General features: G+C 52.9%; 3 protein-coding genes across 3 annotated transcripts; 1 reads left to right on the forward strand and 2 right to left on the reverse strand.

Annotated features, from left to right (window-relative positions):
- Window positions 1-504: 504 nt before the first annotated feature.
- Window positions 505-1,158, reverse strand: LOC135362402 (keratin-associated protein 10-3). Its single transcript, XM_064577216.1, has one exon. It carries the CDS (start codon window positions 1,156-1,158, stop codon window positions 505-507), a length of 654 nt encoding a protein of 217 aa, XP_064433286.1.
- Window positions 1,159-8,596: 7,438 nt separating this feature from the next.
- On the reverse strand, window positions 8,597-9,079 carry LOC123841812 (keratin-associated protein 12-2-like). The gene is made up of 2 exons (XM_045871309.2): window positions 8,889-9,079; window positions 8,597-8,804 (listed from the first exon to the last, which is right to left on the reverse strand). The coding sequence occupies exons 1-2, from the start codon at window positions 9,077-9,079 to the stop codon at window positions 8,597-8,599; spliced, it is 399 nt and encodes a 132-aa protein (XP_045727265.2).
- Window positions 9,080-12,940: 3,861 nt separating this feature from the next.
- LOC123843002 (keratin-associated protein 12-1-like) lies at window positions 12,941-13,261 on the forward strand. Its single transcript, XM_045872138.2, has one exon. It carries the CDS (start codon window positions 12,941-12,943, stop codon window positions 13,259-13,261), a length of 321 nt encoding a protein of 106 aa, XP_045728094.2.
- The last annotated feature ends 498 nt before the right edge of the window (window positions 13,262-13,759 follow it).

Raw genomic sequence — 13,759 nt, forward strand, 5'->3', positions numbered from 1 at the left:
GCTGCCAGAGAGAACCAGTAGAGGCAAGGATGCAAGATTGATTGATTGATTGATTTTAGGGGGGAGGGGCAGAGGGAGGGAGAGAACCCAAGCAGACTCCCTGCTGAGTGCAGAGCCTAACATGGGGCTTGATCTCATGACCCTGAAACCATGATCTGAGCTGAAATCAAGAGTCAGATGCTTAACTGACTGAGCCACCCAGGCGCCTGGGCAAGTTTATTCACTTAGCATCACACGTATGTTTGGGTTGGAGGCAAACAGCTTCCAGGAGGGGCAGAGACAGGGCAGGAGGCCATGGCTGTCAATAGCAGGGGAGGGCTGTCTCAGGTCATCGGGGCATGGTGTGGAGGCTGCAGCCAGGCTCAGCCCTGGTTATTAGGGTCCGAAGAGGGTTCATGCTGACCTGTGCACTGGAGCTTGTGCTGGCTTAAATCCTGAAGGAGGCAGGGCGAGAGCTTGGGGTCCCCCATAGCGCCCAGCTGGCCCCGGTGGGGACGTGCCCCGTCAGCAGCAGGACTTCTGGGCCGAGGTGGGCACACAGCAGGCCTGGCGGGGGCCCACGGGCCGGCAGAGCAGGGACACGCAGGAGGCCCGGCGGCAGCAGCTGGGCTGGCAGGAGGAGGCGGGCACGCAGCAGGCGGGCCTGCACACGGGCCGGCAGAGCAGGGACACGCAGGAGGAGGGTCTGCAGCAGGACGAGGAGCAGGGGCTGGGCCGGCAGCAGGAGGGGGCTGAGTAGGGGGAGGCCTCGCAGCAGACAGGGGTGCAGCCGATGGGCTTGCAGCAGACAGGGGTGAAGCAGAGGGGCTTGCAGCAGACAGGGGTGTGGCAGATGGACGCACCGCAGGCCTCCTGGCAGGGGGAGGAGCTGCAGCAGGAGGGCCGGCAGGAGCTGGTGCAGGCTGATTGGCAGGGGCTGGACCCGCAGCTCACGGGGGTGCAGATGAGGGTCAGGCAGGAGGCCGGGGTGCAGCCGCTGGACTGGCAACAGCTGGGGGTGCAGCAGGGTGGGGCACAAAAAGGGGGCTCGCAGCAGCTCTCTGGGCAGTCGTCCACCTGCCAGGAGGAGTCGGGGCAGGAGTCCCAGGAGCCGGGCAGGCAGACGCGGCTGCCGTAGCTCAGATCGTTGGAGCAGACGGACAGGGTGGACGCGGCCATGGCGGGGGCGGTGGGGCTGGAGGAGGGTGCGCGTGTGAGTGTGAGTGTGTGAGTGTGTGTGAGTATGTGAGGCGCTCGGGGTGTTTGGGGCTTATATACACCTCAGGGCTGTGTGCTATCCATCACGAGGCCTTGAAAAGCTTGTTTCCTTGTTGTGGGAGCAGGTCCCTGAGGATTCATGTCACGGGCTCACAGCTGGTAGCTCAGCTCATTCATGACCCAGGAGGGTCAGTGGCTCTTGATACCAAGCCCACCCCTGCTCCCAGCATCTCTTGGGGCTCCGTACTATTCATCCCCATGCTCCTCAACAGTCAGTGGAATCATACGCATATTTTGTTCTTCTTTTTCATATCATCTTTATTTGGGGATATAAATTCTCTCCTGAGTCCATGAACCAATGAATGGCTGGGAGCTGTATTTATTTTTAGCATATTAGCAAACACTTATGTGTAATCGATCTCCTATGCCAGCAAGTATTCTGAGCAGCTTTGTACATGTCAACTCAGTGACCCTTACAACAACCTTGTGAAGCGGGAGCTGGGGTTCCCACTTTACCAATGGGGAAACTGAGGCACAAGGAAGCACTTGCACCAAAGCCCACACAAGTGAGCAGAAGAGCCTGGATCAGAACCCGCGGCCCGTGTTCTCAACCACAGACTCTGGTGCCCCGGAAAGCAGAGAGCAATCTGGCTTCTGGGAGAGGGGTCATTTAGACCTGCTGGTGCAGGAGTCTGGGCAGGTGCACGGTGGGTGCCCAGCAGCTGGAACCACCCGACAAGGAGCTGCTTCTAAGAAGGCACCAGCACTTGCACTTATTACGGCAGGAATGTGTGCAAACACGGTGGGAGGTGAGCTTGCGGGAGGCAGGCCGTTGGTAAGAGCGAGACTTCACCCAGCTGAGAGTGAGGGAGGGCTGCTTGGCGCCGGAGAGTCTGACGGGGTGAGGGTCCAGGCCCTCAGGCAGTGTTGGCGGCTGGGCAGGTGCTCAGGGCAGGGGTACCGCCTGCAGGGGTCCTGGGTGTGGAGCAGGGGGTGCTCCTGAGCTGCATCAGTTGGCACAGTGGGGACCAGGCACTTGGGGAAGGAGGGGTCTCAGGTGCCGGGGCTCTGGCCGCCCTGAGGGAGCCTGAGCCTAGTGGGGGCATGGCCAGGGGAGGCCCCTGCAGGTGGCCTGGCCAGGACTGCCAGCTTTGCGCCACGATTGCCGCCTGGCTGCCCACCCTCACGGCGGGAGATCTGAGAAGTGTGCGGGAGACAGCCCAGGTACCACGTTCTGTGCTGGGGAGGCCGGTCTACGGAGGCACCTGGGGGCCAGGGAGGGAGCCTGCTGTCACCAGGGGAGCAGGGATGCCCTAGGAGGGGCCAGGGAAGGGGAGTGCCCAGAAGCCTCAAGAATGGAAGGAGAGCCGGGCGGCTCCCCACAGTTTGGAGTCCCCTCCTGGAGGTGGTGGGGGGCATCTCTGGGGAGCGTGGGGGCTCCCAGGAGCCAGGCTGGAGCCCGAAGCTCGAGCATGGTGAGGTGTAGCTGATACCGGCTGAGGGCCCGGGTGGGGCTGGTCCACAGACTCCTCCTTCCTGAGCTGAGGCAGGGGCAGGCGCTGGGTTCTCTAGAACAGCCCCCGCTCCCACTGGGCATGGGCAGGACACACGCAGCCACGGTCAGTGGGCAATGCAGCCAGACGCTAGTGACCAGCGGGAAGCCAGATTTAACTGAGGGTCACGCAGTCGGACTAAGACTTGGCATGTTGCTGAGCAGGTAGGTGTTCACAGAGAGATGGGGAGTGAATGTGAAGAGGGTCTTTGCTGGGGAGCCCATCTGGGTTTGCCGCTGGCACTCTAGGGTGAGGCCCCTGGCTTCCAAAGAGACGAGGCGGCCCGTCTTCCCTGACTTTCTGGGGAGGCTGCGCCACCTCGGGCTGGCTGTTGTCAGGTGTGGGCTGGAGCTCACGGAGATCGGTTAGGCGGTCCGAGCTTCCCAGGCGAGCGCCTGGGGGGCTGATGCATCTCCATCTCTCAGTGCTCGCCTCGGCCCTCAGCTGCCCACTCCCCCCCAACACCCACCCGAATGCACGCTTGGCCCCTGGGCGGCCGGCGACGTTCACACTCCTGGCCGCCCAACAGGCGAGTGCTCTAAGGGCCACAGTGAGGAGGGGCAGTGCCGAGCCAGAAAGGGCACCTTAAGTGCATTCCCGTTGTTGTGCAACTGTCCTCACCGTCCGTCTCCAGGACTTTACCATCATCCTGATCTGAAACTCCGTCCCCATTAAGCACCACCTCCCTGTTCCACAGTCGTCCCAGCCCCCGGCACCCCATCCTACTCCCTGTGTCTGAATCTGGCCCCTCTAGTCCCTCCTACATGGGTGACCGGACAGTACCTGTCCCTCTGGGACCAGCTTATTTCACTTGACGTCACGTCCGCAAGGTTCACCCAGGTAGAAGGTGCCTGCTCTTCTTTCAGTTCGTGGTGAAGAACACCCCACTGAGTGGATGGACCACATTTTGTTTATCTGTCCACCTGTCCTTGGACCCCTGGGTTGCTTTCACCTTTTGGCTGTTGTGAATAATGCTGCAAAGATCATCTAAATCCCCTTTACCCCTTTTTTAGGTATATTCTTAGGAGTGGAATTTCTGAGGGCATATGGTGAGTGCCCAAGTGTTCCCACAGAGGTGCTCCCCTCTGTATTCCCATGGGCAATGTTTGAGGGTTCCAGTCTCGCCACATGCTCACCAACACTGGTTCTTTTTCTTCCTTTTTAAATTACAGCCATCCTAGTGGGTGTGAAATAGTATTGTGGTTGTGGTTTGCATTTCCCTGATGACTAATAACGTGGAGCATCTTTTCGTGTGTGTGTTGACCATCTGTACAATTTTGTTGGGGAAATGTCTGTTCACGTCCTTTGCCCGTTATTAAATCAGGTTGCTTGTCTTTTTGATGCTGAGTTGTATGAGTTCTTTATATATTCTGGATATTAAACTCTTATCAGATACACGATTTGCAAATATTTTCTCCCATTCTGTAGATTGTCTTGTCACTTTCTTGATGGTGGCTTTTGAGTCACTGAAGTTTTGAATTTTGGTGAAGTCCAACTTATGTTTTTCTTTTGATCTTCATGCTTTTGGCGTAGTAGCTAAGAATCCATTGTCAAATCCAAGGTCACAAAGTATTTCCCCTGTGTTTTCTTCTAAGACATTTTGGTTTTAGCTCTTATGCTTGGGATGTTTATCCTTTTTTTTTTTTTCAAGATTTTATTTATTTATTTGACACAGAGAGAGAGATAGTGAGAGAGAGAGAGCACAAGCAGGGGGAGCAGCAGGCAGGCAGAGGGACAGGGAGAAGCAGACTCCCCGCCGAGCAAGGAGCCTGTTATGGGGCTCGAACCCAGGACCCTGGGATCATGACCTGAGCCGAAGGTAGCTGCCCAACCGACTGAGCCACCAGGTGCCCTGATGTTTATCCATTTTAAGTTAATTTTTGTATGTTGGGTGAGGTGGGGGGTCCAAAGTAAGGTTATTTTGCATGTAGAAATCCAGTTTTTCCAGCAGCATTTGTTGAAAAGATGATTTCTTCCCCCACTGAATAGTCTTGAAACCCTTGTCAAAAATCAATTGGCCATAAATATACGGGTGTGTCTCTGGACTCTCAACTTTATTCCTTCATTCTATATGTCTGTCCTTGGACGCTGGTTCAATCACTGTACTTTTGTAGTAAATTTTGAAATCTGCAATTGTGAATCCTCCAACTTTCTTCCTTTTTTCTAAGATTGTTCTCTTCTAGGCCCCTATCAATTCGGTATGATTTTGAGGATCAGCTTTTTCATTTCTAGAGAAAAAGGCTTTGGGATTTCGATAAGGATTCCATTGAATCTGCAGGTCACTATGGGTGGTACTGTCACCTTAACATTGTCTTCCCTTCCATGAACATGGGATGTCCTTCCACCTACACTTGTTTCTTCTGCTCTTGTGGCAGTGTTTTATAGTTATCCCTGTACAAGTCTTTCACCCCTTGGTTAAATTTATTGCTAGGTATTTTATTCTTTTGGATGTGATTTTTTCTGCTTTAAAAAAATGTTGAAAAGCAGATGACTGCACAAAAAAATACATCTCACTTAGTTATAGAAAAACACCAATGCTTATTTAATATATCTATTACCAATAACATGCTGTCATGTTTACTGCCTGCTTACGTGCTGTTTACGTACTTTTCTACTCCTCTGTTTATTTATAGCATGCTTATGTTTGGAAGCACAAGCTGGATTTCTGTCACCAGGACTTTGTGAGCACTTTTCCTGAAGTTTGTTGCATGCGGCGTTGTTAATGGCAAGTCTGATGCCAGTCTGACATTTATTTTTCCGTAGATGACTTCTGTTTGTTTTGGTCTCTGGGGATGCTTTTGGGAACCACTTATTATCCCTAATGTTCTGCAATTTCAACAGGATATGTCTGGGTTTTCCCCATTCATTTTTCTTGGCATTGCTTAGTCTTTTCAACCTGGAGGCTGTGTCTTCCACTGTGGGGCATGTTCCTCCCTGGGGTTGCATTTCCTCGTCCCCCTGTGGCCTTGCTGTGCTCCCTCTGGGAATACCACACAGCAGAGGCTGCACCTCCGGGTGGGTCACTTATGCTGGTTTCTTTTCCCTCATACTTTCTACCTCTTCGACATTTTGTTCTAAGTCAGAGGGATTTCTCAACCTCACCTTCAAGCCCCTCTGTTTAATTTTAAATATCAACAACACATTTGATACCTATGATTTTTTTAGGGTAAGTTTTATAATCGCTCCTTTTCACAGCCTCTTGCCCTTGCTTTATGGCTCTAACATCTTGATGTCTGAATATATTTAAGATTTTTACATTTAATTTAACTTTTAATTTCAAAGGTGATTTCTGCTTTGTAAACTATATGCTTCCTCTGGGGTGTATTTTTATGTTGGTAGTCTCAGGCTTTCTTTCTCAGGCCACTGGCTTTGCTCATGTGCTGGGGTGAGGGTGGGGGGTGGTCCTTGGTAGTCTGGGCTCCTCTTCCACCATGTGACAGTCTGTGTTGAGTTAGAGAAAGCTCACCCATGTGGGGAGGCTGACATGGCACTCTGGGATTGAGGTGGGGGTCTGCCAGGTGGTGGGCTTCACTTGGGGATAAGAAAGTTGGGAGCCCAGAGTCCAGAATGAGAGTTATGTACCTGGGGGTGCCAACAGCTTCCCAGGAGCCTCAGCCCTTCCTGGGTGAGGTGTTCAACTGTCCTAGAGATACACATTGGTGATGTTCTGGGGAGAGGTGGGACTGCTGGACACTCGGCCTTGGGGAGTGCCTGGCCAGGTGGCTCTGGCTCCTCCCCTCCATTGAGGACACACCCCTCCTCCACCGGGCCTGCTCATGGGGAGCAGGTGCTGTCCTGCTCCAGGGCCCCTGCCTCGGGGTTGGCACACTCGCCTCTGTTTCCCATTGCATTTGTGGAGTTCCGCACCCATCATAAGCTGACTTCTCCCCCATAGTGGGTCCTGGGAGGGCTGACGTGGGAGCGGTGGGCTCAGTCCACCATCTTGAACGGCAGCGTCCACTCTCCTGGAGTGCTGGCTTTCCCACAACCACACCCGTACTCTGGGTGTTTGGCCGACCCACAGTCCACCCTTACTCTATTGGAATGCTGAATACCCAATTCACTTTGAAGATTAGGTTGCCACAGCATGGAGGCTATTGGTTTAATTTCCTATCCAAAGCAAATATCCCATGTGTGGCTTGTATTTTTTTTTAAAGGAAAATTTTATTTTAAACTACTTAGCTCAACAATTATTTTCAACTATTTTTTTCATTTTATTATGAAAAATTTCAAACACACAGAAAAGTTGGAAGAATTAAGCAGGGTGTATCCATGTACCCACTCCTTGAGCCCATAGCTAACACTGAGCCTCATTTACATTCTCAGATACTTGCCATCAAACCACCCCTCTCTCCATACATCTTAGTTTTTTGGAGCATTTCAAAGTGAGTTACAAACAACAGTACACCTCACTCAAACATTTAGGAAGAATACCATTAACAGGAATTCAATTTTTGTGCTTTTGTGTGTGAAGTCATATGAATCCTAGGTGTTTCATTTGATGAATTTTCACAAATGCATTCACCTGAGTAGCCCAAACCGGATCAGGACCCACACCTTGACCGTGCACCCAACCTACCAGGGCCTCGGACATGACCTGTGCCCACCCCTCTGGCCGTGGACCTAACCACTCTCCCCAGATGTCCTCTTCTGCCTAGTCAGTTTCACCCAAATCCTCCAGAAGCAGCCATTGTTCTGATCTTTATTTATTTATTTTTTCCCTTCTCTCTCTCTCTTTTTAAAATTTTATTGTTATGTTAGTCACCATACAATAATACATGATTAGTTTTTGATGTGGTGATCCACAATCCATTGTTTGCATATAACACCCAGTGCTCCATGCAGAACGTGCCCTCCTTAATACCCATCACCGGGCTAACCCATCCCCCTCCCCCTCCCCTCTAAAACCCTCAGTTTGTTTCTCAGAGTCCATAGTCTCTCATGGTTGTTCTGATCTTTAAAAAGAGTAAATTAGTTCAGCTTGTCTTAGAGCCTCACTTAAATGGAATCATGCAACAGGTGCTCTTCTGCCCGACTCCGTCCACCAACACCATGTTTTTGAGATTCCTTCATATTGTTGCAAATGCAGTTCGGTCCTCTTAATTGCTGATTTGTATTCCATTGTATGACTGTCATGGTTTGTTTATCCATCCCTGTTGATGGACATGTGGGTTGATCCAGTTCTGCCTCTTATTAAGAGAGTGGAATGAATGTACCTTCTCTTCAAGGCTTCAGCACCCAGAAGCTGGAACAGCCTCCAGGAGCCCATTATTTTGTAGGGTAGCTCTGACTTTTAGGGAACTCTTTCTTCTTTGAGCAGAAATCTGCATCCCTGTCACCCTGGCTCCTTGGTGCAACCTTTGGGGCAACACACAATGAACATCTCCCCTTGGGAAGCCCCCAAGGCACATGACTGCAAGCTGCTGTGGGTCACTTGGGCTGTGTCTCTTCCTCCCATTGTTTGCCCCTCATTGGCACAGTTCCTAGGATCCCAAGAACCATGCATGACGTCCTCATTTGAAACAGTGGGAAGGAATGCCCCATTCAGATGCAAGAGCCTGGATTACCACTTTTCCCAGAGGCGTTCCCCAACGTGCTGAGGGGCATGACCGTCCCAAGAGAACCACCCTCGGACAGGACTTCTCAGCCATTGGCTGGTCCAAGGGAGCAGATGACACGGAGAAACAGCTTCAGGGCAAAGTCACAGAAAGACACAGCACTGAGGAGCAGAGAGATTTATTTTTAATCATCACTAAGCTTTCATGGCGAAGAAAACCACCATCACTGATTCAGTAATGAGACATGGTGGGAGAGGTCAATAGAGAATTGATATTCCAGGTGATTTGTCAGGAGCAGTTAGGGGTGCCACAGGGGGCAGGCCTGCAGACCAGGGTGGGGCAGGAGGGCTGCCAGCCCCCAGAGGACTGGCAGGAGGGAGCCACATACACAATGGGCTTGTAGCTCACGGGCAGGCACACAGCAGGCTTGCAGCTCACGGGCAGGCAGCAGGACGTTTGGCAGGAGCTGGGGGTGCAGCAGGTCACCTGGCAGGACCTGGGAGTGCAGCAGCCTGAGCTGCAGGAGGAGGCCTGGCCGCAGGCCACTGGGCAGCACAGGGACGGGCAGCTACGGGCTGACTGGCAGGAGATGGATGAGCTGCACACAGGCTGACACAGGAGAGCCACGCAGGGGGCACTGCAGGAGCCCCCACAGCCTGGGGGAGGGCAGCAGGTGGGGATGCAGTCCAGGGAACCAGGGCAGGATGTCTGGCAAGAGCTGGGGGTGCAGCTGGCCTGCTGGCAGCCTGTAGAGCAGCTGGTGAAGTACATGGCAGTGGAGTGGAGTCAGGGTGGAGGCTGGAGTGGAGTCAGGGTGGAGGACAGGGCTGGTCTGGAGGTTCCTTCCCCAGGCAGCCTTTATACCCAGGCTGTGGCATCCTGGCAACAAGCCACACAGGTGCCTTCCTCCTGGTTGCCTGATTGTTTGCCTCCTCCTCCTCCTCCTCCTCTGTGCGTCTCTTCCTGGAGTTTCTGGGGGAAGTGACTCGGTTCAGGAAACTGCAACAGCTGGAGGCTCAGTACGACCCAGCAGGCCTGTGATTTCTGGACTCAGAGCCCAGGTTGGATGGTGAAGGACCATCAGCGGGGGATAGGAGACCCCACATCAGGATGTTCAAGGTCCTCCCCCAGCTTACATACCCTGTCCTCTGTCCACATAAGCACCATCCTGCTTGCCAGACCAGGGGTCCCCCGTTTTGATTTGGAAACTCCGTGATCCAGAAGGTCTTCCCAATGGACCAGAGCCAAGCAGCTGGGCTCCTCACTGGGGACAGCCGTGGCCATGTCATCCACCATGTCATCCAGTCCCAGCTTTGTGCCCGGCACCGTGCTAAGCCTTTTACCTGGATCAGCTGATCACTGACTAGTCACCAATCCTTGCCGCCATCCAAAGGGTAGGTGATACCCCTCTTACATGGAGGTGCAGTTAGATTCCATGATGTTTGTGTGCTCGCACCACTGGGGTGAAGAAGCAGAAATTGAAGCTGCTCAGTTTCACTCTGGAGTCTGTGGTCTTTACCATAGTAGACAGAAGGGCTCCCTACATGGCCCGGTAACAAGTCACACTAGTTAAGTTATTCCAAGACTGTGGTCTTGGGGGCTCAGGCTGTGGTCAGAGCTGAGACAATGAACAGCCTGGAGTCTGCCTGAGACCACACGGTGGCGTGACCTTGAGACCTGTGGACGAGCCATGAGTCTGTGAGGTCAGCGGTCTACACACTCGCTCCTCCGTTGGCTCTGACCACAGGTTAAAACCACAGTTAGGCCCAAGAGGATTCAGGGCAAAAGCACGTGACCACATGTCCAGCTGTGACCTAGTAATGGAGTTGCACATTTCCATCGGTCACTTGTGGTCCAAGCCAACCATGAGAAGAACAAAAACGAGCCTTTCACTCCTGCTCCTTCCTCCGGCCCATAGGGCTCCTCCCAGCACCCCCCACCCAGTCTTCCTTGTCGTGCACTCTGCTGCTCGTGGTTCTCTTCGCTTTCGTTTTCCTGGAAAGGTTTCGTCTCACCCTCTTTCACAGGACTTTCTCTCTCTCTCTCTCTTTTTTTTTTTTGCTATACAGGGAATCCTTGATTGACAGTGTCTGTCTTCAGCATCTCAACACTGTTCTCATCTGTCCTCTGGTCTCTGCTTCTGATGAGAAGTCAGCTGTTACCTTTTTTTCTCGTCTGTGAAGTGTTTTTCCTCTCACTGCTTTGAAGGCTTTGCTCTGTATTTTCAGTTTTCATCACTATAACTATTATGTGCCCAGAGATGGTTTTCTTTGTATTTATCTAGCTTGGGTTTTTCTCTAAGACCCTGGGATCTGTAAGTTGGTGTCATTTTTTGTTTTAATCAAGTTTGGGAGAATTGTCCATTGTGTCTTCAACACATTTTTATGCTTTGATTTCATTCTCTCCTCTGGAGGTTGAACTTAACCTGTGTGTTAGACTGTCTGACATGGGCTCACAGGCTCTTTTTCTTTTTCTTTTTTTTAAAGATTTATTTATTAGAGAGAGAGAGAGCAGGGGGCTGAGCAGAGAGAGAGAGAATCCCAGGCAGACTCCCCGCTGAGCACAGAGCCCGAGACAGGGCTCGATCTCATGACCCTGAGACCATGACCTGAGCTGAAATCAAGGGTCGGACGCCCAATGGACTGAGCCACCCAGGCACCCCTCTTTTTATTTTTCTTAACTCTTCCTTTTCTTTCAGGTTAGATAATTTCTCTCGATGTGTATTCACTTTCTCATACTCTTTATTCTTCTATTTTTCACTTCCCAGTGGACATTTCATTTCCACCATTGTGTTTTCAGTTCTAGAATTCCTTTTTTTTTTTTTTACCAGTTTCCATTTATCTGCCCAACATTCCCTCTCCATTCAGTCATGAAAATAATACTTTCCTTTAACTCTTTGAACATATCTTCCTTGGATTCTTGAAACGAATTTGTAAGAGCCGCTCTCCCGCCGTTGTTTGCCAGCCAACGTCTAGACCATCTCAAGTTTCATGACTACTGATGGACTTGTTTCTTTAACTGTGGATTATGTTTTCTATATCTTTTATGTCTAGTGATTTTTTATTGTATATTGAACTTAATTATGACACTAGATATAGGACGTCTGCATTCTCTTTTACTGGCTATTGATTTTTGTTCTGGTAGACGGTCAGTTATTAACTGACCATCTCAGACGTGTGCAGCCTGGTCTTACACTTTGTTGGGGCGGATCTGTTCCACCAGCTGCAGGTGTCTAGGTGTGTGGTTAGCTGTGTGCCTTCCAGAACAGAAGCAGACAGACTCTCCTGGAAAATCATGGAGGACACCCCCCACCCCAAAAAGAGGTCAGAGTCTTTATGCTGAGCTTGCCCTGTCCAGGTGGACCCCAGCAGGTGCTGTCTGCAGGTAGGCGGGCTCCAGGGTCTCTGTGTGCAAGGAGTGAGGAGTGGCATGGAGGAGGGGGTGAGGGAGCAAAGATGGACGACTCTCCTCACGCAGGAGACCCCGGAATGGGAAACAGTGTCTCCCTAACAAAGAGGCTCAGCCTGTGAGTGTCTGGGTCTGGATGTGTATGCCTCGGTGTGGGTGCCTGGACCTCGCTGAGCTGTGTCCATCTTTGGGGACCTGCTCTGGAAAATTCTTGTAAACCAGTCCTGAGTCTTATAATTCAGCAGCGTCTTGCAAGAGTGTTTTCAGAAATACCGTCTTCTGCATTAAATTCTAGAGCTGTTCTCACCATCAAGGGTGGGGTGGAGGGGAATGCAAGAGATGGCATGTTCTTTGTAAGAGCAGTGTGAACTCCGAAGTCTACCAGCCAGAGCCCCGGGGGTAGGGGCAGACAGTGGTCCTCCCTGCTGGCTTTCTGGTGGTTGAGGTCAGGCGAGAGCCCCAGAAGGAGTGGAAGACCCGCCACCAGACTCAGCCAGTCCTCCTCTGAGTCCCACGTGACTGTTGACATCTGTGGGCTGCATGAGTGTGGCTGGTGTCCTCTCCCATTTCCTGGGGACACCCCTGCTTCTGATGGGGCTGCACGCAGGAGGTCCATGCCTTTGTCCACTGTGCTTCTCTAATGAGGAGGCTTTCTCGAGACAAGGATCTGAGGTCGCTGCCCTCCAGGAGTTCTCCGTGACCCACGCCCTTCCGTCCACACTCATGCTGCGGGAGGGTGGTCCCAAGTGTCGGCTGTGCTTGACCTGCGGCCGGAAGCTCCTGGGACACTCAGACATGAGCCAGACACATCTGTTCTCCCGGCACCTGCCCTGGAGCCTTCCTGATGTGAGGGAGGCTGTCCAGGGACCATCGTCCCACGCAGAGGGAGACCAGGACACCCATGTTTTCAGATCTACACAGAAGTAGCTCTGGCGAAATCGTAAGGAGGCAGAATCCGGCTGGTGCCAGTGAGACACTTGGGCGGGTTTCCAAGTGTAACGCGTGCTTGAAGAGGGGGCAATTAGTCATGAAGGTAAGGGCCAAACAAATAAAACATCTGCAACAGAAAGCCAAGTTCCAGCCCAGAAGAAGCACAAACAAGGAAGACGGCAGCGTGTCCCATGCTGTCCGGACACCCGCAGCCCGGGTATAAAGGCCGCCCAGGGAAGGAGCCTCCAGACATCACCGCCCTCCTCCCTGACTCCACTCCAGCCCCACGCCACCATGAGCTTCACCAGCTGCTCCACGGGCTGCCAGGCGTCCTGCTGCATCCCCAGCTCCTGCCAGGCGTCCTGCTACGTGCCCGTGAGCTGCCAGCCCGCTGTGTCCATGCCCGTGAGCTGCCAGCCCGCCGTGTCCATGCCTGTGAGCTGCAAGCCCGCCGTGTATGTGGTCCCCTCCTGCCAGTCCTCTGTTTGCCTGCCCGTGAGCTACAAGCCCCTCGTGTTCATGGCCCCCTCCTGCCAGTCCTCCGGGGGCTGCCAGCCCTCCCACCCCACCCTGCTCTGCAGACCCATCTCTTGTAGCACCCCGTCCTGCTTCTGACCATGAGCCTCCCACCCAGCTGCTCCCAGGGCACAGGGGGCCACACCTGCTCCCCTCCTGGAACAAGTCTTCAGTGGCCTCCAGGTTCTGCACAGGGCAGATGAAGAACATGCCCAACGGACCCTCTGAAGCCTGTGGCAAGGATGTAGCAGGATGATCTGGATCCCTCTGTGTCCCCACTGGGAGGCCCTGGTTTCCGGGGTCCTCTGCCTCCAGCAGGGACCCAGCCCTGTGTGAGCCAAATAAACCGTGCTTTCTTGATGCAGCTCTGTGCGCCTGTCTTCTATGTTTTCTGCCCACCTAGTCCATGCTACGAAGGGGGAAGGCTCAGCCCTTCTCCCAGTGGGAGCCCCTGCGAAGGGAGGGGCGGCGCACGTGGCTGGGGGCCATGGCTCGCCCTCTTCTGGTCCTAGCTGCTCTTGCTTCCCCTTGGCTGTCGGTTCCTGCCTCGGCATCAGGACAGGCTTTCCCCTTCGCGTCAGAAGATGTCCTGTGTCC

Source organism: Mirounga angustirostris, unplaced genomic scaffold (assembly GCF_029215605.1).
Source record: "Mirounga angustirostris isolate CCGP_5_RB_7025 unplaced genomic scaffold, mMirAng1.0.hap1 SCAF_1, whole genome shotgun sequence".
Classification (NCBI taxonomy): domain Eukaryota; kingdom Metazoa; phylum Chordata; class Mammalia; order Carnivora; family Phocidae; genus Mirounga; species Mirounga angustirostris.